The 25,126-nt window shown below is 43.6% G+C and overlaps 1 protein-coding gene across 2 annotated transcripts; it reads right to left on the bottom strand.

The window, feature by feature from the left end:
- Positions 1–20,622: 20,622 nt before the first annotated feature.
- Positions 20,623–23,408, bottom strand: LOC147891744 (cyclin-U1-1-like). 2 transcript variants are annotated; one of them, XM_087388320.1, is made up of 3 exons: positions 23,062–23,408; positions 21,950–22,942; positions 20,623–21,783 (listed from the first exon to the last, which is right to left on the bottom strand). In XM_087388320.1, the coding sequence occupies exons 2-3, from the start codon at positions 22,339–22,341 to the stop codon at positions 21,444–21,446; spliced, it is 732 nt and encodes a 243-aa protein (XP_087244446.1). In that variant the 5' UTR covers positions 22,342–22,942; positions 23,062–23,408; the 3' UTR covers positions 20,623–21,443. The 2 variants fall into 2 exon arrangements, with proteins under 2 accessions (XP_087244446.1, XP_087244445.1); XM_087388319.1 differs by having other exon boundaries at positions 21,950–23,408.
- Between the last annotated feature and the right edge of the window lie 1,718 nt (positions 23,409–25,126).

Raw genomic sequence — 25,126 nt, forward strand, 5'->3', positions numbered from 1 at the left:
ATCTGCATAAGCTCCATATCCTCTACTGCCACTAGTCCAAGCATGCATCTAAGTGTGGTCATCTTCACAACCGGAGAGAATATCTCATCAAAGTCCACACCCTTCTCTTGCTTGAACCCTTTAGCAACCAAACGGGCCTTGTACCTAGGCACATCATCACCTGTGACCATCATCTTGTAGACCCATTTACATGGCAATGCTTTCTTTCCATGTGGCAAAGAAACCAAGTCCCAAGTCTTATCCTTCATAAGTGAACTCATCTCTGATTGCATAGCATACTCCCACTTGCGTTGATCCTCACGCATCATAGCCTCTCTGTAGCAAGAAGGCTCCCCGCAATCAGTAATCATCACATAGTCTACCCCTAGAACAAACTTATCAGGTGGTCTAGACACTCTAGATGATCTTCTCAAGGGCATTTCATCTTGTTGTCCCACCTGCATATCAGCCACATTTGGCTCATCATTTCCACCAATAGATGATCCATCATCTACTCTTGATTGTATACCTATGGGAGTACTTGGTGGTACCATTTCTTACACATTTGGTGCATGGACAGCTTACTGTCTATCAACATATGCAGGTGGATTCACATCCTGGAAAGTGATTCTCCTCATTTCCACATCCCTCATGGGTGCCTTATGCATCTTCTTCTCATTGAAGACCACATCATGGCTGCGTATGATCTTCTTTGCTTCTGGATCCCAGAGACGATAGCCCATCTCTCCACTTTCACCATAACCCAAAAAGATGCATTTCCTAGACTTAGGATCTAGCTTCTTTCGAAGCTCTCTTGGCACATGTGCATATGCCTCACACCCAAATATATGCAAATGAGAGTAAGAGGGCTTCTTGCCACTCCATGCCTCTTTAGGAATACCACCATCCAAACTCTTGCTAGGTGATCTATTGATCACATGCACTGCAGTCTTCATTGCCTCAGCCCAAAAACCACCAAAAAGACTTGCATTGAAAAGCATGCATTGCAACCTTTCTTGAATGGTACGACTCATCTTTCCTGCAACTGGATTTTGCTCTGGAGTATGAGGGGATGTGAGCTCCCTCTTAATCCCACATGTATCACAGAAATGCTGAAAGTCATGAGAGAGATACTCTCCACCATTGTTAGTCCGTAGGCATCTAAGCATTCTACCTGACTGATTCTCAACCACCAAGGCCAGCCATTTCTGAAATACCTGGAACACATCACTCTTCCGAGCTATAGCATAAGCCCACACTTTTCTAGTTGCATCATCAATGAATGTCACATAGTATTCAGCCCTGCCTAATGGCCGTGTAGGTATGGGACCACATACGTCTGAATGCACCAAATCAAGCTTTTAAAACTCTTTCTTTCCCCTTCTTTTATGGGCTGATTTAGTCTACTTCCCATAGAGACAGTGCTCACAAAATTCAAAATCAGAGAAACTCAAATGCGGTATATAACCCAAACGGCATAAGAGTTTCATTCCATTCTAGGCATGTGCCCCAAGCTGCAATGCCACAAAGAAGTGCTTGGCTGCTCAGTTATTGCAACAACATGATCAAATAACCCTGATACATGTAAGGGATATAAAGTCCCACACTTGGCACCCCTGGCCAAAAGCATAGAGCCCTTCTGAATTTTCCAACTCTGAAAGCCAAAAGTGGTGTGAAAACCAGCATCATCTAGCTGACCCACTGAAATAAGACTCTCGGTCACCTTAGGCACATGTCTCACATGTTTCAAAACAAATGTAGACCCATTTGCAAAAGAAAACTTTATGTCACCTGCTCCCACTATGTCACATGCATAGTCATTTCCAAGATGCACACAACCTGTCTTTCCACTGTCATAAGTGGAGAACCATTCCCTATGGGGAGTAACATGGAATGAAGCACTAGAATCCAAAATCCAATCCTGGGAATATGCATCATCTGAAGTGGTAAGCAACTCTGCAGATAAACTAGACATGAAGAGAATGTCATTGTCACTATCATGTGTGATTGCATTGATCTCCTCGATCTTCACTTTTCCTTTGTTCTCCCTTGGACTCTCTTCCTTTTTATTTGCACCCCAATTTGCATTCTTTTTCTTATCCTTTTGCTCTCTTTTTAGCTTGTAGCAATCCTTTTTCATATGGCCCTTCTTGCCACAATGGTAACACTCAATGTTCCATGCCCTGGATTTGCTACGAGACTTCCCTCTTTCTTGGGACTTCCCCCTAAACTGTGATCTACCCCTTTGCACATTTAAGGCTGCATCCTACTTGTTGCCATCCATAGACTTCCGTCTAATCTCCTCGGCCAACAAGCTACCCACATCATCAAATTTCAGTACTCCACTAGGTGTAGAGTTACTGATAGCTGTACGGAAGGTATCCCATGAGGATGGCAATGAACATAAGAGAAATATTGCCTTAGTCTCCACATCAAAATTCATATTCTGAGCCTGAAGCTGGCTGAAAATAATATTGAATTCATTTAAGTGAGAAGCAATGGAGACCCCTTCCTTCATTTGCAGCTCAAACAACCTCTTCATGAGGTAAACTTTATTAGAGGCAGTTTCCTTCTCATAAGTGGCACACAGTTTCTTCCACAAATCTTCTGTAGTGTGCTCATTCACTACTGTGAAATAAACTGACTCTGCAAGATGAAGTCTAATAGTAGACTTTGCTATTGCATCCAACTCATTCCAATCATCCTCAGACATATTTGTAGGCTTAGCTTCAATCCCTGCCAAGGGTTTAATCTGCTTCTTTTGAATAAGCACATCCCTTATTTGTTCTTTCCACAAAGAAAAGTTTGTCCCATCAAACTTTTTAATGCTGAAAAACTCCTTTTCAGACATGGAAGCGGATGCCATGATGCAAATGAAACAAAATCCCAAATGCTAGTACCTGCAAGAGAGAATCACACCAAATACCAAGTGCACCCAAATGTGTATGCCACAATAGAGTGAAATATCACCAAAACTCAAAGCTCAAAGCATCAAAAGATGCATCTGACTCATGTGCATATTCTATGCATCCATATGAGCAAATCTGGCCCAAAAGAAAATGCCAACTGCAATGGCAATCCAAAATGCCAATAAGTGCCAAATGACTCAAGCATAAACATAGTCCACTGGCATATGCATTAATAATATATCATCCAAGAGAGCATAGCACTATCAGTGCATCACTTGCAATGTGTCAAAGCTGTCCCTCAGCATAAAATAGCATTGATGTGCAAAGCATCCATAAAAATAGCATCCCACAAGGCAATTTGGGCCTATCAGCGCATCCAATAAGGACCGCAATGCATCCAAATGGCCTATAAATCATCCATTGCAACCCAATGCATACCACGAATGAGCGCAACACTGCTCAAACTGCAACCAGAGTGATCTGCATAAGGTATTCTCAAGAAATCATAGTCCCACAGTAATGACCGCTACTGAAAATAGAACCTGAGATGCCTCAAAACATGGGTGCCATTGCATAATCGGACTCAGCAAGAAAATTTGCAAATATTTCTCTTCTACCAGAACTCCAAAATCCCAACCGATGAGTGAGAAATGGGAGTCAACACTTATCCACTACCATGTGGCATAAATCTAAGGTTTCAAAACCTTAGAATGAAAAATGCATAACAAAGAGACGAAATCAAATACATAGAGATCTATAACTCTAAAAATCCTCCACCGAATTGCGCAAGAACTGACAGGTAGGGGTTTTTGGGCATCCGAAACGCAATGGGACAAACGGTTTTGGAAACCGTGGTCTCAATCACTGGGTCCAACACACAGGCTGAAAAAAGTTTTTGGAAACAGGACTATTTATAAACTCCACCGGAGTGCAAATGATGAGCAACATAGAAGTTTTAGGACCTCCTTAGTCCATCGGAACTAACAGATCTACAAATGGTTGCTCCAAACTTGAGTTCCAACACCCGGGCAAAAAACGCAGAAATTGACACAGTGAGTCAGAAATCCAATGAAATGATCCTAGATTCAAGAATGAAGGCGTTTCCAAGCTCCTGAAGTGAAGTGGACACCAAAACCAAGCAATAGTTGCCTCTACAAGTCAATACGGAGTCTCTGTCATCGAACAGAACAGGGAAAAGCTCAAAAAACGACTTTTTCTTTGAAAACTCTTAACAGGCTCTCAAAACCACTTCGCAAAACCAAAGTGACTTTTCCAAAGGTTCCTCCAAGGTCTCTACACACTCGGATGCAAGTAAAGTCGCCCACAAAGCTTCCCATAGAGCTTCTCCTTCCTCCCACAGAGCTGTTGAGCTTCAAGCATTCACACACGCTTAGCTAGATCACCCGAGCTCTGATACCAGTTGAGAGTGCTCTCAATGGAAGCAAGAACGGAAGAGGGAGAGAGAGAAACAGAAAGCCACACAAGTTTTGGTGGGTGCAGAACCACCCTAATCTTCTTTTTCATTCATTTATATATGTGTTTGAGTATTGTACATAATCGGGGTAAAGGCACAGTGACCTTTCACCCCCACACTCTCTCCCCCCCTCTCTCTACCACCCCCTTCCCCCTCTCTATAACCCTCCCCCCACCCTCGGTTGCCTCGTGATGGTGCCCTAAAACGTGGTGCTCCCACGATGATGCATGCCAGCGATGCCTGCCCAAGGTGGCACGCCAACGCACGTCGCCCCTACCCCACCCGCCACCTCGCCCCGCCACCCTGCAACCCTACCCACGACACATGCCCCTACTCAAACACTACCCCCCATTACCCCCGTGCCCCCTGCTCAGAAAACCCCCCACCCCCCTAGACGCCCCCCTTGCGCCGCCGTCGACAAAGCCCCCCTAAGAGTCTAAGGAAAAAAAAAACTAACCACTACACTAACTCTAGGTTAGACTAACCCTAGGTTAGTCATGGTTAGGTTAGGCTAGTGGGTTAGTTAGGTTAGGTTAGTTGCCTTTGGTTAAGTTAGTTAACCATGCTTAGGTTAGTAAACCTCGGTAAGGTTAGCTATTCAAAAAGGTTAGGTTAGTATTAACTTCGTTACGGTTAGTTTTACCCTAGGTTAGTATTAACCTAATTTAGGTTAGTTTTCACCTTAGTTAGGTTAGACTAACTCTTCACTTACTGACTAACTACAGTTAGTCAAACCTCCCAGTTACATTAGAAAGTGCATGAATTACAACAAGCATTCTAAGGCCATATGGATAATGTATTTGATATATTAATTGATATGGAATAAATGGTGCACTCACACATGTAGGTCCTGATTTTTAATGCCTTTGTGAAGTTTCCCCCAAAAAAGGCAGCGTCAAATTGATGAAAAAATGTTATGGCTTTCAGCTTGAGGATGTAACTTAGTTACCCTAACTAGAGTCACTTGGTTTCAACCCCTCAATTGGACTTAAAGTCCATTCACACCACCATTAGCACCCACCCCCCACAAAGCAAATTTTACCCCCACTTTAACCCCTCGAAACTCATCCGTTTGGGACCCAAACTGAACCCCGTTTGAACCCACATTTCACACATGGAAACATCATGCTATGAGGCATTTTTCCAACCCATTGCACACCATTTTGGCATCCCTAGCACTCGTTCATTCGTGCCCTCTTGTGGGTCTCGTTTCGCACAAATTCGATCATATCTTCACGCCGTGACCTGCGATTAACAATCCGTCTACACCGTACACACGTAGGACAATCTTAGGCACATTATTAACATGACGGTCCCTACACACTACATCCACACCCGCACTTGTGGCAGAGACACCCTTGGCAAATCTCGCCCAATCTGCATGTAGCTACGTTCCAACCAATGCCTTTGACTCCAACACTCACCACATCAGCATATAACTCCACATATAACTCCACTGCAACAACTGCCCCTACCAATCCTCTACCCCGAATCCCCCCCTGAGATTCAACCACTCCCTCTAACTCCTCCATGCTTCAACATGGCTGGACGCCGTCATGACAATGATGGGGATATCGACCTCGATGCAAAGGCTGACAACTTCTTCAATCAAAGAAATAACAACAATCAAGGCCTACACCCCTTGGGAAAACTGGAACTTCCCAAATATAATGATCGGTGAGATCCAGCCCGATTCCTCTAGCATTTTGATGCCACATGCCATGTAGGTGGAGATCAATCCCATGAAACCAAGGTGGCTTGGTTTCCGATGGCCTTAACTGATGAAGCTTCTGAATGGTACCTAGACCTTCTAGTGGAAGAGCGCGCCACATGGGACCTACTTCAAACACAATTCAAACGACACTTTTAAACAGAGAGGCTACAAGATGATCCTGCTCTCCATCTAAGCAAGCTCGAACAAGGCCGGTAAGAAGATGTACGCACGTACCTGGGTAAGATGAAGAGATTAATCGCCAAACGTGACCCACGCCCAGATGCAAAGTACCTCATAGCATGGTTCATTGCAGGACTCAGAGAGAAAATCCGAAAGAATATGAAAAAGATAAGAAGCTATGAAATTTTTAGTGCTGCTCATTCGGCAGCCATTGACATCGAGGATGGCATGACCGACTCAAACACTAGCAGTGATGACGGCAGGTCTAATACACGAGATAAGCACTCAAAAAAGGGTAAATCAAAGGACACTACCGAAACATCCAATGAAGATTGCCTAGAGGCCATGACCATGAAGCTAAAAGAAGACATGATGCAGGCCATGGAACAAAAACTTCACTTGTCTCAGCCACCAACTCAGACATATCCATGGCAAGAAAATGTCTGGTGTCCACACTGCATGGCAAATCATATAGCAAATGCATGCCCAGTCCTCAGAGCCAGGATCACTGTACAAGCAAATCCACCGCCACGGTTGTGGTGTCGTATCTGCATCATCGGCAGCCATGATGAGAATAGTTGCATCTTCAACATGTGCAACAACCCGCCTCAGCCTCAACAATACCAAGCGGCACCCATGCCAATATATAGGCCGCCACTTGCACAAGTGCCCCCAGCTCCGAGGCTAAATCCTATTCCCGTTCGGACATAAGTCCCACAACTACTGAAGAATCCGTATCCATGACCATATCCAAGAGCACCAAACCTAGCTCCTCAGGCAGTTCTAATACATCAATTACAAGTTGAGGAAGTGGACTCGTTATTTGAGTATGAAGCAGAGTACCCAGTGTACTATGTAGAAGGTGCAGAGGGTCTAATACCAGTTTATGCAAATCAAGTACGACCCAACATATTTCGAGCACCAATCAAGTGCTACGGTTGTGGAGACAATCACCAGATCGCAGAGTGCCCTCATCGTGGTAGCCTAGCTACTTTCCAACCACTCTGCAGAGATTGTGGCATAGGACATGCATGCATAGATTGTCCCACAAAAAATAAGATCCTAGAACAAACAGAGGTTAAGCTTGATGTCCCCATCGGCATCATTGGGGTGGACCATCAAAGTTTGGGTCCAGCAAGTGTAAAGTCACAACCTATCAATGCAATTACATGCCAACAGAAAGAGGCCACCAAGGATCCTAACATTCCAATCCACCCAAAGCAACTTCTGAAAAAGGAAGCACAAGTGTCTCCACCTCTGCCAAGCAATGAGCAATTGAGCTCATCCACATCAACTCCGAGCCTCAAATAAAAGAATCTCTCTACCCGAATGCAGAGGTGGAGAAGGCTCATTTTCAGGTACTTCAAGAATGGGTCCAAAATGAACAAGCTCAATTTCAGGCTGAGAAACAAGCTCAAGACCCAATCCATGACTTGGCCCCACAAAGTATTGATACTATACTCGAGCCTTTGTTCCAACAACAGACTCCACAATAGAATGTACCGCCATGTCAACTTGAAGGAGCCGCACTCTCTAGCATCTTGAGTTGCCCCCTGTCAATTCCCATCGGAATCCTCTTACGGAATTGTCCCAATCTCTGGGAGAGTTTCAAAGCATGGGTTGAACTTGCAAGTCCCCCTCCACCTATGAATGACATTGAAGATATCCCTGTGCGGATGGGTGAAATAGATGACATATGCAACATTACTGTGCCTTTGATCAACAAGGCATATAATGAAGTCCAAGCCATAGTGGATGGTGGAGCAGGTGTGAATGTCCTATCAAAGGAGCTCTACAAAGAATGGGGTCTCCCACCAATGCAAAAGGCTAATTCAACATACGCCTTGCCGATGATTCATGGGCTAAACCCTTGGGAATAGTGAATGGCGTGTCCACAAAGATTGCAGGAGTCCACTTTTCCCTTCAATTCACAATCTTGGATCCCCCCAAAAAATCCTATCAACTCTTACTGGGATGTCCTTGGTTATGGGAAGCATCAGTCCTCCATGACTGGGGAACTGAAAGACTGACAATCCAGAATCGAGACACTACAGTCAAGGTGAATGTGGGGATAGGAGCTCACCTGCATGCCATAGGGCTTCCATGACAATCTCAAGCAAATCAGCTCCCCTGGAACAGCATGCCATAGTGGGTGACTCACAAAGCAATGTCAATAACTGGATACAAACATTGGCAACCATCGACAACTGCCATTCATTAGACCCCATCTTCTCACAAATCGATGCTAAGGCGCTACAGGTAGATCCTCCACTCCAACATGAAGAACCAATCGATCTAGAGATGCCATTCTTTATGGCTGACCTCGAGTGGGATAATGAACCTGAAGAAAGTACCCATACCAATGATGACTCATATTTTCCTTGGGACCTTGAAACAGATTCTGCGAATGCTAAAATTGAAGGTCAAATCTTTGATAATGACTTAGCCATTCTACATGCCCTAATGGCAGTCGAGCTCCCAAAAGTTGAACCTCCAAAGTTGAATTACAGCAGAAGATCCCACAAGAAAGCAGGAGGAAATCGCAAAAGCCAAGGCCGAGCACTTCAATGAATTTGAACGAGTCCAATCAAGGATCATTGAATTGTACCTTGCAAAGTCAGCTCCCTCAAAATCAGAACCACCACCTCTTGAATGGTTCCCTGAGGGACTAGAAGGAGTATGCACAGCAAATGAACCCTTACTTGGAAACACCTTACCGGTGGAAAAGTTACCCCATAGTTCCCAACGTAAGAGGTTTTGGAAATATATGCCACATGTGCACAATCAAGCGACTTTAGAAAAGAAAGAAAAGAAGAGCCTAACAAATTAATAAATACAACTATGCCACCCAGTACACATGACACATGTCAGGCTAGTTCAACCCCATCAGAGGCCGATCTTCGAGAAGTGCCGGAATACTTCAAGAATTATACAAGTGGTAGTGTGCCAATAGCAATGCCAAGACCACTCAGAGAATCTGAAGTTCAAGAAACTGATAGCATTGGAGAAACTCCAATCTATGAGGGATCGGCAAAAACATGCACAATAAACCTCGCCCTTGAAGGGGAGGAAGAAAAATTGGTTTTCATTGGGAAACAGCTTCATCAAGAAGATGAAACCAAGCTCAAAGAACTCCTAATGGAATACCATGACTGCCTAGCATGGTCATACAACCCTGGAACCTCCTTCTAACCCTTAAACTCCTCCTAAACCCTACAAACCCCAATGAAGGCAAAAGCCTTCATTACCTCAACAAAGATGATTTACGTTCCTTTTACACATGCATGCACTTTGTTTGCTTACCACACTTAAGCCTACGTCTCTCACCGGAACATGACTCGAGGTCCTAAGCTACATGTATACTACAACTGACAACTCTAATATCTGTAGGTGACAAAAAGCCTCGGAACCCTGCATATAGAGAATACCCAGCTCTTCCTATGAAAGCAGTAGGAAAGAGCCAATAGTAAGATATTCACGTCTTCTGCTGAGTTCAAATCAAGCAACCATGTGCATAACATATCCTCCTCGAATGATTTTCCCCTCATGGGTCCATAGAAAAGGGATCTAAGACAAAATTTGAGTTTAATAAATGAAGTCACATAGTAACTGGCCAGTGTCTTGGAAGGAAAGTGAGAGAAAGAAAGTAAGGGAGCAATAGTGAGAGATGCACAGTGAGCCACCCCTCCTTCAAGAGTGATAGAAAGTGAGGGAACAGACAATGACCTTCCCTAGAAATCTTGTGTCCTAAGTAAATGATCTCCTTCATGAAGAAGTCACATTTAATCATCTTGGCATATAGCTTATGTTGTCTTAATAGAGGTGGCCAATATGTTCCTCTAACGTTTTGCTATATATCAAGATGGCATCTAAGAACACAACAATGAACTTGCCCAAATAGTGTCAGAACAAGTCATTCATCCTTTGCTAGAAAATAGGAGGAGAATTGGTCAAACCAAAAGGTAATATGAGAGACTCGTAATGGCTATACATAGTGCAAAAAGCGGTTCTTTCAATGTGTTTCACATAGATGCATATTTGGTGATAACCAATACGCAAATCAATCTTTGTGAAATGCTTTGCTCCTACCAATCTGTCTATCATCTAAGCAGGGAAGGGTATCTATTTTATTCAAGCATTTGTAATCAACATATATTCTCCATGAACCTTCCTTTTTCTTTCTTAAAAAGGATAGGTTCACCCCAAGGTGATTTACTCAGGCAACTATAGCCCATCTTTAGGTAACCTTGAAGTTGTTTGGCTAACTCATCATCCTCAAACTAGCTCATCCAATTAGGTGGAATACTAATAGGTTGAGCTCTAGGGACTAAGTCAATGTGATGTTCTACTTCCATTTTGGGACGTAACACCTTGGGCAGTTGGCTAGGAATACATCCAAAAATTCATTCAATAACTTCTTTAATTCTTGGTGTTCGTACACGCTTAAATCAACAATAAATGAAGAAAACAGAATCAAAACACATTGATACACATCATAAGAACAAATTTTTAATATATTCGGAAGATGCATCACAGATACCATAGGTCCTTGAGAAGAGGGAATAGAATCAACATGAATACATATTTCAGTGCCTTTGTCCATTGAAAGAAAGAGTTTTGGAGGTGATGTCCGAAGACTTCCCCTCCCTAGTGCCAGTAGAAGGTTGGAAAACTTCCTCTAGTTCTTCCCACTGGTATCTGAGGTGGATGCACCTTTGTGGTGGCCATTGTGTCATCATAGATACACATGCAATTCATGGCCTCTTACAAAAGAAGTACATTTGTTGCTCTTGACTTGCAAATTATATGAACCAAGTAACCCGTCCATAAAGAATCTGCAAATCCCTAAATTTTGTAAGATAGACTTCAAAGGTAAGATTTTGCTTGGACATATCTAGGCCTTTGAATTTCCCTAAATTATTGTAATCCTTCTTTCTTCAAAAATTCTTTTTTGAAGACTTCTTCAAATTTGGACCAAGTGGAAGGTCAAAAGAGTAAGAGAAGTCTGAATCGCTTGAAGTTGCTTTGTCAACTTTGAGTGATTTGAAGTAACCGGATTGAACCTCGCATTGATCGTGGTCATGAAATTGCTAAAAGCATCCTTGATAACCAGATCATCATAAATTCCCTGGTCATCCCCAACTTGAAAATCCATGACATGCTCCCCTTCGAGAACCTTAGGATCAGTCACATAAACCATGAGGGTCTCGTGGCAAAGAATAAATTCAAAATGGAACATTAGCCTAGGGAAGAGAAAAGAGGCAATCCAAGTAGGGGGGGATTGAGGTAGCAATCAAGGATGAAATTTTTCACTTACTTTCGTTAAGAGATGAAACTTTTATATTGGTGTCGAAAGTTTGTAAGGCATAATAAAAATAAAGGCTTGAAACATTCACCAAGATTTGAAACTTTTATGAGAAAATACTTAAAATTTCGCCAGGATTTACAAAATTTTCTTCAAAAATTGAAAGAAAATATAAAAAAGTATAACATGTTGTATCAAAATTATGAAACTAAAAAAACTAGCTCGATAAACTTTCGCCAAGATTTTATATTAATATATACATATAGCTTCGATAAAAACATCCTTGGTAGCAATCCAAGCAACAAAATAGGGCTGCCAGAGGGAAGAAAAAAGAGGCAAATTGGCAAGGCTGGTGGAGAAGATAGGGGCAAAATGACGCGGCTATGGATCTGGTAAAAATTTGTTGGTTGATGGAAATCTTGGAGGGAGAGGCTGACATTGCTACAACAACCTTGGACAAATTTTGTGAGGCTGGGGAAGGGTGGGCTGAGAGTTTTATGGGTTGTGGTAAATCCTTGCTTTTAGAAAGCGGGGCTTTCTAAAATTTATCTCGATTTAACCAGCCTCCAAATTGGCTTGTTCTTTTGGCTTTTGGGGTTACCAAGCATGCCAATTCTCATCCTGCCAAGTCCTGGGCCTGGCCAACTCCCAGCAAACATCTCCTCCTTCCTTTCCTTGTAGCCTCTACCCTAATACCATCAACCAACAAGTGCACTGCCCCACCTAGCCTATCCCATGAATTCACAAAGCAGCCTTATACCTCAATCGTGAATCCTTTGCAGACTAGTCATCCCACCTGGGAGTCTCACTCAAATACAATCCCTAATTGTGAATCTATCTCTCCCTACTTCTTCAGTGATTTATCATGCACCCTCTTCATGAATTCATTCCTTTCCAATCCAAATGAATTCATAACCCTAACTAATGAATTATTCTAGTAGGGTACCATAGGAAATTTCAAATTTGGGTCATACTTGGAGGAGATTCTGTCCACACCTTCTCTCTACAGAGATTCATACCTTAGGAGTTCGCTCAGATAGTAGCTGACACGTCCCTAGCACTCCTAGGAACCTGAACCTGTAAACAAACATAGGGAAACAACCATAGAACAACGCTCGAACAACGATGAGGGATGCATGCATGCTCACCACCCAACCATCTAAGCCACAAGCTGAGCTACTAGGCTGGCATCCCATACCACCAAGTGGTGCCGTCAAGGGCCTTGGATCTACTGCTGGGCCTTGGGCTACGCTAGAAAGCACGTGGGCAACTGCAACACAATCCAAGATCCAGACCAGTAAGGAAGAGCCAAGCTTGCTCTAACTTTCATGAATGAAAATTGAACCCATGGGCTCCCTATGAAAATTGCCAAAACCCCAACTCATCCTGTGCCCTTGCACATCAAGGTGAGAATCACTTGCCTAGACCCTAGCCTCCCCAGGCTACTTGAGCTAGTCTTGTGTGACTAAAGCACACTTCAAATACGGTCCATACACATGACAGTATGGGTAAGGCTTCTCCTTAGCCTCATCAGGAACAGATCCAGATGCCCTTGATAAACCTTCTAAGGAGACTTGGACCAAATTTGAGCGCAAGAAGCCTAGCACGAAGGCTATGAAGAACCATAGGTGGCATGCCAGACTCCATGAGAGAGGGAGGGCAGAGGGCAAAGTAGCTTCCTAGCACCAAGAGAAAGGGTGCTCCAATCTATTGTCCCTAAATTCCGAAGGATGGGACCTTTGATGTGTTGACAGATCCCTTAATGACGACAAGGGTCCAGAGCACCCAGCCACCTATACAATAGCATTCCAGAGATCCCAAAAAGTTGGCGGCCTCCTCCAGCCACTAGCCTCCCTTCTCTCCCTTCTCTCCTGCCTCCCCCTCAATCACCCCAAGCTTCTTTAATCCCCCCCCCCCCTTTCGACTGCTCCTCTTGCTACAGTCACTTGCACTACTCGCCTTTGGCCATCTAGAGTAGGTGGTTTCCATCTTGAGATGGTGCCCCATCTACTATGGAATTGTCCTATTGTTCATCTACTTTTTGACAAGTTGTTGACTAATCTTCGAGCTCATTTTCCTAGTAAAAACAATTTCAAGTTATTATGGTTGTTTCGAAAGTTGCAAGCCAATGTGTGCCAACATTCAACACCTTCTCCTTGGATCAAATATGGACTCTTTGGACCAGCTAGCTACGTCCAACTCATGCTCTTTTTAGAGATGGGAATTTCCACAATTTCTCTTTAGGCATTCTTGCAGCAATCTTTACATGGTTGCTTGCAATTGGGTGATAGTAATCAAGCTTCCTTTGATGTGTTTTCTTTTTTACTTTGACACTTCCTAATCCCTCACATTGCGAGCTTCTTTAATTGTATCATTGCCTTTACAATAATATAAATAGTGGTTGCACTCAAAAGAGATGTGTGTGTGTGTCTGAGTGTGGGTGTGTTTTGAGAGAGAGAGAGAGAGAGAGAGATTTATTAACATCCATAGAAGGCTAAAAAGTCTATGAGACCAAAGAACTAAAAATCAACATGAGCACCACCCTCCATGGGGGTAACTAGAGGTGTTTATCGCACCCCCAAGAAATTATCGCTAAATTGAAATCTAGCAATAACATGACTCAAAAGAAATTCCATATGTCGAGAGGAGCTTCTATCATGTTATGTCTTGTCCTATGTCGATCATGAGTAGTATTAGCTCTGCCTCTTGAGCGCGATTGGGGTTCAATTGAGAGTCCTAGTGTCTTTGGAACATATCCATGCTGTACCACTATTGTCCTCAACTTCTCTTTGTAGTGGGTACCCATGGGTAACGCAAGGCAACTTGACATGGAGATGCCATGATAGTCTAGATGTGAGACACATGTATGAAGCATGCGGCACATCTCTAGTCCTAGATAGTGGATGACTACACCCATATCTACGTATTTGTGGGTGAAAAGACAATGATGCCTCCCTTGGATCTCATATTATCTGGGACATTGCATCAAGAAAAGCTCCTTGGTTAACTGTTGTGTTTGCATAGAGTACGACTCCTCAAATCTGTAGTGTCAACAAGTGGCTACAATCTCACGTCTTGCCTCAACATCATCAACATAGGTATGGCACATTGTGCTACAGTTGATCTACACCCTCTTAGTATGTCTACAAAGCAGCTGACTCGTCAATCAAAAAATGGGACAGGCCCCGATTCACCCCAGTCTGCCTATGACTCTCATACAAAGCCATGACTGCCAATATGAAGTTGTGTGCAATCAAATAAGTTGAGGTGGGACTTTCATAGTCATTTAGCAAATCCTCCCATTTTGCCCTCTAACTACTTGTACCCTCTGTTTAACCCCCACTAACACAATTTCCCCCTTCATTATACCTCCTATGTGGCTTAGTCCCATTACCCTTTTGACTTGTTGGGTGGCACAATCCCAGTCTTCTCTAGCCCCAATCTCGACACTCCTCATAGCAGAGGCATCCTAGAGCTGTAAGACACGTGTGATAAGGAGCTCTAAACATTGGACTTGCATCCGCATCATGGAAAACATGGCAGATGAGCTGATAGGGGCTTCTGCGCTTGTGGGTGCGGGCACCATCTCGTCGTCTGCGCTGCTCCTCACAATTCAGGAAGAAGCATTTGAACGCTTTCCCACTAGGCCTTACATGCTGTCTACTTGAAGTGTGTGCTACCTGAAAGATAGAGATATACCCCTTATACATGCATCAAGTCCATGATCACATACAGACCGGTATACCACGAAAGATTGGTTATGCTAGCTACTACTTTATTGTTTATGGCCTTGGCAATCACAAAGAGACACAGAATACAACTGGAAATACTCCTAACTGAAAGGGGTTGCATACATTTTTTCTGTCCTCAACGGAGGCTGAAACTTGGTACTTGGCTATGGCTGGCTGTCGGATCTGAGAAAGGCTAGGTCCTCCTTCAGGACGAGCCAATTTGATTTGTTAGGGGGCTGAGAGTCTGTAAATAGTCTGACTTACTCTGGGGACCAACTTGCTGACCTGAGAGTCAACTTCCTGCCACGTGGCAAATCTGGTTGCTGCTCTTGCTGGCAGCTCCTGTTGCTAGCTGTACGGCTGCCTGCATGGTACTCTATACCTCGAATACTGGTGGCTCTGGTGCTGCCTTGATCTACATCGGTCTGAGGATGTGGCAGCCTTTGTGGCTGCCCTAGGGTTGGGCAGATGGCTGCAGGCTGATAGATGCACGTGACAGTTTCAGAAGAAAAAGGAAACCCAGCCCTCAGCCTTTCACTGATGTAAGAAGAGAAGGCCTCTGACAGGATAGGCCTTTGTGTTTCCCATGGTGGGAAAATGCCTTTGGCATTGCTTGGATGAGATTTTGGTTACATCAGATAATTTGGTCTTCCTCGGTCATTAAAATCTCATCGTTGTCCTCTCTCTCTCTCTCTCTCTCTACACAGGAAGACCTACAGGAACAAAAAGAAAAAGAAAGACGATCCCGTAACCTTGTCATACGAGGTGGAAAAGAAGAGTCCCCTCAGCCTAGCAAAAGAGGTGACAGAGCTCTTTGCAGAGCACTTCGCGATGCCAGATGTGGCACTGTATGGAGCACATCGTGTGGGTAGAATAGAAGAAGGTACGACTGGTAAAAGAGCCATTGTATGCACAGTGATGGACACAACAAAACGTGACATCATTTTGGACAGCAGTAGAGTATACCTCAAGGGCTCCCCTTTCTATGTCAGTGAGGACCGCACCCCAAAACAGCAAGAAATAAGAAGGAAGCAATACAATGAGAGGCTCAAGCGACAGGGGAAAATCCCTCCAATGGAGGAGACTATCAAATAGGGATGCGAGACCCATGGGACTCACAAGTCCTTACAAGTAATGTTTTGGAATTGCAGAGGATTCCCCTGGAACAAGGGAATTAGTATCAATGCTTTCATACAAGATGCAGACATCATTTTCCTTGGAGAAACATGGGAGAGCGAAATTTGCAGGATTCCAGACGTACCAGGATACATGGTGCATACCGTGTATGAGAAACAGATAGGGAAAAGAGGTCAAGGTGGTGTAGTATGCATGTATCAGGAACATTTGGCAGAAAAGATCAGTTTCTACAGAGCCGACAAATACAAGAGGTTTATATGGCTGAAAGTCGAAGGCACATGCCCTCTCTTTATTGCAGGTTGCTATATACCACATCATGACTCTCCCTTTTATGACAGGAATGGAATAGACACCAGTGATGCATTTGCAGCCTTATGCCTAGACATTGCTGAGTTGAAGGAAGTAGGTAAAGTCATAATACTGGGTGATCTCAATGCAAGAACTGGACAAATGCAATTTCAGCCGATCATGCATGATGAAATGGATAAAGAGGATGCAATTGAAGTGGATAACAGATGGTACAGGATCTCAGACGATAACACCATTAATGCACAAGGCAGAGCACTCAGAAGCATGATGAATGGTCTACATATGCCAATACTAAATGGAATGCAACTATTTCCCAGGACCAACGGGACTACATGTTTTTCGGCTAGTGGAGGGCACAGTGTATTAGATTATGCTTTGGCACATGTAGATGCATTACCTAACATTCAGAGCCTCAAAATAGGAGCAAAACAGCCAGAGTCAGACCATCTCTCCCTGTGGCTCACCCTTAGTGTGCAGGCTGAAATCCACACACACAAAATTACAGCACATCCAGGAGGCTTCCGGGTGGATCAAGAGAAACAGAAAGAATATGCCATCACATTGGATGCAAAGCTGAATGCAATGGCAGTTACACCCACATGGGGAGCCCTCAAAGAGGCTATCTTGGACACCGCCACAAAGGTGTTTGGAGTAGCCGCCCAAGCAAGACAGAAATTGGTCAAAGGTCTACCATGTAAGAAATGGTAGGATGAAGAGTGCAAGCAAATGCGCAAAGCATTGAAACACATTCCAAACACAGACTTGTATAGACAGAAGGAGAAACAATATAATGCTCTCACACGGAAAAAGAAGAGGCATTACATTCTAGAAAAGGGAAAATCTGATTTACTTACATTCATCAAAAATCCCAAGAAAGGTTGGAGGCATGTCAAGATTCCGAAGAAAAAGATCATGGGGAATATATCAGATGAAGATATGATGCAATACGTCATTAAACTCTACAATCATGTCAATGCGACAGAAATGGGGACTGAAGAGATACCACTTGCTTCTCCCAATCCTTTTGCATTTGAAGACATAGAAACAGGGCTGAAAAAGATGGCCAATGCAAAAGCATCTGACCACATGTCTATGTGCGCTGAATTTCTAAAATGGACAGGAGACAAAGCAAGAGAGTGGCTATCACAGGTGTTAACACACGCTTTACAACATGGTTTCCTGCTTGATTGGCAGGAAAATTGGGTTCAGCCCCTTTTCAAGGGAGGCGACAGAAATTCAGTTACCAATTATCGAACTATAATGGTCAGCTCCACCCCAGCCAAACTTTTTAGTACAATACTTGAAGCAAAAATCAGCAGCTGGGCAGAAGAAGCCAAGAAAAGGGCTATTGGGCAAGCAGGCTTCCGCAAAGAACACAGAACTGCAGACCACCTCGTTACACTGAGGGTCCTCATGGATGAAAGCAGATTACGCAGAAACACTCTACTCTGTTGCTTTGTTGATTTCAGAAAAGCATTTGATACAGTACCACGAGGAGGTTTATGGGATAGAATGCACATTCTGGAGGTCCCTCTGACACTCAGAGTGGGAATCTCCCGGATATATGAAAAAGTTCTATGCCGATTGAAGCAATCTCAGGGACTATCGACTGCATTTCAAAGCAACATGGGAGTCAAGCAAGGCTGCCCACTCTCACCCACTTTATTTGGGATATGCATTGACATGCTAGAAGAACTTGTAAAAGAAGCTATGTCAACAGAAAACATACAAGGCCCCAAAATAGGAGTGTGGATAATATTGTTACTGCTATATGCAGATGATATAGTTCTTTTTGCATATGATCCCGACCACATGCACAAACTATTACAGATATTGAAGACCTTTTGTCTAGAGAGCGGGCTGCAGGTAAATGTCAACAAAACCAAAATGATGGCAGTGTGCACCACTCAGCCTTTACATCCCCCAGACATTATATTCGATGGACAGCCCCTCGAATATGTCAATACTTTTAAATACCTAGGAATTGATATTCCAGCAGATCATAGATGGTGGCAATGTGTCCAAAGAAGACTAGACACAGACTGGGGCAAATACTATCACTTTGAAAATGACTGCAGGCACACTGACACTCGCAATTGGAAGATTCGGAACATTTTGTTTGATGCATATGTGGTTCGAACAGTACTCTATGGAGTGGAAGTATGGGGAGGCAGCATTCCCCCATCGACATGGAATGAGATCGAAAAAATGCAGAAGGCTTTCTTACGCCGCCACTTAGGTGTAAAGGCAACTACTCCATTCTCGGTGCTACTATTAGAAACAGGCAAGAGACCTATCGAGTTCCATGCTTTGGTTAGAGTACTGCAATACTTAGTGGAGGTACAACAAATGCAAACAGATAGATTACCTCACAGGGCATGGATGGCCAGCATGAAACTTCAAAAGAACCATAAGAGCAAGATCATTTGCACAGGATGGGGGACAGATATAAGGAAGTGGTTCAGCAGATGGAATGTAGACTCATACCTAACTATGCCACCCGCAAGAATTGATATCCAAGAGTTTCAGATGTCCCTACTGAGCACTCTACAGACTCAATGGCTAACAACAAAGAAGAGGGTGAAGCTGGAGTATTACCAAGATCACATCAACCCCACATGTTGGTCCACATATATGACAAAAGAGGCCCCTGCTCAGGCATACATCAGCACTTCCATCCCCTTGCTCTATTGCAGAAATATTGCTAGATTCCGGACTAGATCTCACATGCTTGCAATTGAGAAGGGAGCGTGGTTGAATCTTCCGCGACATGCCAGAATATGCAGATTTTGTGACTCTCAAACAGTGGAGACAGAGGCACATATAGCTCTGCAGTGTCCCAGTTATGCACACATTAGGGAGGACTACCGGAAGTTACTGGGAGACTCCACACAGTTAACATCAGTCCTTTCCACTGCCTCGCCGGCATCATTAGGATCTTTTGTTACCCGCCTCTTTTTGTACCGTCAAGAACTTGAAAATTCTTGACCCCTCCACACCGGAGGAGACTCTTCTTGTACACCGTTCGGGTCCCATAGGTCGTTTTCGGCCCCCCGTGGACGATAATAATTTCTACTTCTACTTCTCTCTCTCTCTCTCTTTGCTATCTATCTATCTTTGACGTTAACATCTCCTTCCCTCTCCTTTTCAACCTCATACTTGCTAAAACTCCTCTCTCAATCTCCATCTTTCCCCTCTTCTAATGTGGGCAGATGTGAAAACCTTCCCATAGAGCATGCGTGCAATGTAGCCTAGGGGGATAAGCAAGCTCACATGATGAATGATAGGTGACAAGCATGGGGCAACACATGAAAACTCCCATGATAATCCAGGTGTTAATACAAGAGCAAAAGATTCCACTGGGCTTGGTGGATTGAAGAGAAAGTGTCGCAACACCAGCTTTCTGGCTGGTTGCAATTTAAGGGCAAAATCCTTTGGGAAAGGATAGTTGTAATAGAGGGCAATCGATTATGTGTAGCTAAGCTAGGTAGCATGGATTTCAAAATTGAAATGGTTTTGAGACATTAATGGCGTGCTATGCAATATTGAACACTCACATCGTACAGTTACTTGGTATGATTCCATGTAATAGACTTTTGCTGCTTTACCTACTCTCTCTCTCTCTCTCTCTCTCTCTCTCTCTACCCTACTCTTTTCCTCTACTCCCTTCCTCCCATGTGTCCCTATTTTCTAATCTGAAATTTCCCCCTTCCTCCAGTTACAAATAGTTGGCAGTATCTCAAGAAATATGGGAATTCACATCTTGAAATTTGCAATTTTCACCTCATCATTATCACCCATGAACTTACAGATCGTCAATCCGTTCTGCATAGCAGCATTTTCAATAACAATACATCATCAGTCCAGAGTCAATAACGGATGTAGCTCCTTGTACAAACATATGCTCCCACATGCACAAACAACCACATATTCGTATACACATTGAGCATACAATAGGCACCATGATGAGCAGGCTCGCTCAGTATTAAGGAAGAGGGTAATAAAAAGCTATCCCAAACCTAGTTTTTTTTGTGGTCCCAAACCTTGATAACCAGTGCACATTTGGCAGATATAGATATGATGCCACAGCTTCACTCAGTACTCTGTTTTTGCGTTAAGAGTGCTAATTACAAAGACTTAAGCAGTCCGACATTCGGCAGACGAAGTTGTGTCATGATGCCAGCTTCATTAAGTATTCTGATGTTGCAGTAAAGAGGATGAGTTACACTTACTGGTCTCTCAAAATTCCCCATGTCACCATTTGTCTTGCATAGTCTACCTCAAGTTTCAATGCTAGTGCTGTTAATAAACAACTCGTGCTGCAGATAGAAATGGAGGATTTGAACACCTCATGCGTTGAAAATGTCAACAAGTGCTTTATTCCCATGGCCAACTAACTGGCGTTAACAGAAAAACTGTATACTCTTTCTTACATGACTTCTGCCGTGCACATTTCCAATTCCTTTCGCAGGACACAGTAAATTGCTCCCTCAATAAGCTTCCCATCCCCATACGATGGGGGAAACTTCTGCTCTATCCAATACATCTACAGCACCACCACTTGTGGAGCTTCAATTGAGGGTGACTGACAATGAGCTTGTATCTGCTCGGCTACATAAAAATTTGGGTGAACAATAGAAATCAAATTGCTTGAATCTAGGGGTCCAAGTTTAGATATTTCCAATCTGCAACCCAGCATACTTCGTTAAGGATCCACCAAACTGCTGGGTGACATCGATGATTCTAGCGTTGTTCCAGAGGGAACAGAAACATTGTGATTCATCAAAAGCTTTAATTTTCTCTCCGTGTCTTCTAGTATCTTCCTTTTCTCACTAATTCTGGGTACAGCAGTGCTTGGGAATGTTCTTTCTATCTGTTGTCCTGCAAGCAGCAGCTCTCTTTCCAGGTGTGTGCAGTAGCCTTCAAACACATTTGAAGTCACTTGAAGTCGGAAGTCCAGCCGGAATAGAAAATCTATCTCTAAGCTGTTGATCTCCGCAATGGTAATACCACCAACTCTTGCATAAAACGCATTGTTGTAATGCCTGTACAAATCACATATCAGCATTCCTAAAACCAGAATAAACTTGCATCATATCTAGTAATAAAGTTGAACAAGAGAGAAGGGCAGTCGGTTAGCATAACTCTTCATCTCAAAGGCAATCACGAAGGGCTCTAACAAATCCTGTAAAATAAGGTTATAGAACTCACACATCGTCAAGGAGTTTGGTAGCCACCATGATGCTAGTAACCAGGAGCCTGTGAATATTGAGAGAAATCACAGGAACATCTGGCTGCTTGTGAACCAGATGGTCAATGTAAATGAAGCCCACGACAAAGCATGATGGGCTACAATTTGTGTATTTGTAAATGCGTTGTAGGTACTTTGAAATGCTAATGTTAGGCGGACGTAAACCATGGAAGATAGTCAATTTCCTGTGTTCTGATAGATTCACCAGACATCTCTCATTCCTCACTACTAACCGCTCAAAGGTTGCAGCGAGAGCCAACAAGACTTTAGGGCACTCCTTCTCTGACAATTCCGATCCTGTCGCGCCAACCTCTTCCACATTGACATCAAGTGCATCTTGTGATTTTCCCATTTCTTAATTCGAAGGCCTGAATGCGTAGATCCAAAGCTTGCCTGTATGTTTACCGTCTTCTCGCCATCATACAAACACAAGGGAAAGACGCCAAGTCCTCTGCATTTTTGCCAAAACGGCAGTATATTCAGCAGGGAATCTGGTAATGACAGAGGAGATCGGCGTGACCCACGATCAGAAATCTGCACGCTCAACGTCCTTACATGCACGCTGCAATCCGTTCTTCAAGTTTTGTAGCTCAAAAGGGACTGCGGCGACGATCTGCCAAGAGCCCCTGCTTTCTGGAATTCACCAGTAACATAAAGAGAGAAGCGGATAAACGCGAGCCCACAAAAGAGAGGGAGGAGAAGGGCTCTGGGGAAGAGCCTCCGCTGTGAGATTGACCAGCTCCTCCGCTGTGAGATTGAGAGTTCTCCCACAACAATGAAGCCCGGTAAAGATGGTACAGAGGTGCTCGAGGTACGCCTGGAGAGGGATGGGATTGATGGTCGAGTTGTGGACTCCGTTGAGAGGATGAATAGCTGTCAAGGGACCCGCAAACAGCTGCCCGCCAATGAGTTCGTGGCAAGGAACTTCCCACATCCAATGCCGAGCACAATGTCTGTGTCAACTGTCACGGTGAGCTTAAACCCCGGTCGTAAACCTCAAGAATATAATATGACTCACGCTCTTGTTGACAGGAGAGAAAGCGATTGCAAAATGAAAGATTTCTGCAAATACCTCAGTTGATGAATTCTGCGAAACCACACGGTTGATGGGCTCTATCCACTCTTGATGATTTCTGCAACGCCACTCTGTTGGATTCTGCAACACCAGTGTTGATTTTACGCCAATCTGTTGGATTCTGCAACACCACTGTTGATTGTACGCCACTCTGTTGGATTCTGCAACACCACTGTTGATTCTGCGCACGGATCCTATTTCAATCAATACTTGAAGGGAAGAAAGAATGGCATATCAATCAGGGGAGCAGGATGAGCTTCCCCTTAATTGCCCATCAATGAACAAGACAAGCTCTGGCATTAAAGTACAGAGTATGATTCAAGCTCCAAGATGGATGGATGCTCAGTCCGAGAAGAAGGTGTTGCTTCAAAGTTCACTCTTCTTCTTAACTCTTCTCCATTTCTCCCTTCAACTCTTCCTTGTTGCTTCTCTACTTTACAATCTTTGGAAAAGATTAGAGAGGTGGAAGAGCACTAGCCTCCATGCCCATCAAAAGCTCTCAAGTGCCCAACTCGGTGTCCAATAGACAACCCACATTTGGAAGATAACAACTCATGTCCCACTTGGGAATTTTGTAAGATATTTCCATTCATATGTGACTCTTAGGGGCGACACACCTCGCGAGCGGTGCACAAACTCCGCCCAGCCAACAACTTCGTGGTGCTACCTCGCACTGGCACACTTATTACATACTGGTTAGGGTCATCAATCAAATCACCATGTCCTCAATTAAACTACAGAGGGAAATCTTCATCGGCTCTGAGAACTTCGCGGAAGATTGGGCCCTCTAGCCATGAATGATTGGCTATAGCTTGAGCACCCAAACTTGGTACAAGCCTCCCTACCCACGCAGAGGCAAGCCACTAGCAAAACATGGACTCTAGCATGGAAATGATAGACATACCAACTCTGGTAGTATGTAAACCAAGGGGTTTGTTTGGCATGTTTTCATTAGTCCAGCATTGGCTTGGTGGTGGGCAACGCTCGGTGTGTAAAGGCTCTTAACATGGGCCATGCTAGTGGATCTTTCCCACATAAGAGTGAATGGGTATCTTTCCCCCCGCCTATGTGATATGTCAAATAGCTCCAACTTCTCACATTCGTACTCCACCTTATGACATTCTTCCCCTTAAAACAATTAATTTTAATTTTGTGTTTTTTAAAATCTAGCTTCATGTGCAGTTTTTGATGTTTTACAAATGTATGGCCAATAGGTTCAGTGAGAATGGTGGAAGAGAGGACTTTAAACAACAAGGTCTAAGTCTTACGAAAGTAAAACCACTCTAATGTTTTTCCAGCATATTTCCTTTGGGCCTCCACAGTAACTAAGAAGCTCAGGTCCACCAAATTTCTTAAGAGGAAAGCAGTTGGAAGACGTCCTAATGGTGGGTGCAACTAAAGCTCCTTGATCATCCATGGACTTGTTAAATCCTTTATCACGTGGTTTTAAAAGTATTCTCATGGGATGTGCATGTGTGCACTTACACGCATGTGTGTGTGCACACATGTGTGGATGAGCAAACACATGCACATGCATGACAAAAAACCTAAGCATGAGCTTGGACATTGGATGGGACACCTTGCATTCCAAGCACTTGATTCAGATTGGGGGAATGATGTATTATGTGCAAATTTCCCTCTTCCTCAAAAAAAGATAATCTCAAGAATGCTAGCCTTAGAATGGCCTCTGTGTGTGTGTGTATGTGTGCATGCGTGTGCGTGTTGGATCAAAAAAGTCATTGCACCAATCCCAAAAGCTCTTTTTTTCGGTTTCTAGACAAGCATCTTATGACAATTGTCACAACTGAAATATGCCACAATGCTTTAGGACAATATATCGCAAGCACTTTAACCATCATCCACCAAACATGTAGTGTTGTGTCACTATTACAACCACAAGTATGCATGTTGATTAATCCAATGCCCATGGGTATGATCCACATTGTGTTTCACTTGAATTTTGTTATTTGGAAAGTGATCCTTGCATTTTTCCAACAACTTGTCCATTTGAAGATGCATTTGGATGTAACTTGCATGGATGTTTTTATAGAATCTATGCTTA

This window comes from Dipteris shenzhenensis, chromosome 17, assembly GCF_047967505.1.
Source record: "Dipteris shenzhenensis isolate YYH24624 ecotype China chromosome 17, Dip_SZ_1.0, whole genome shotgun sequence".
Taxonomy (NCBI): domain Eukaryota; kingdom Viridiplantae; phylum Streptophyta; class Polypodiopsida; order Gleicheniales; family Dipteridaceae; genus Dipteris; species Dipteris shenzhenensis.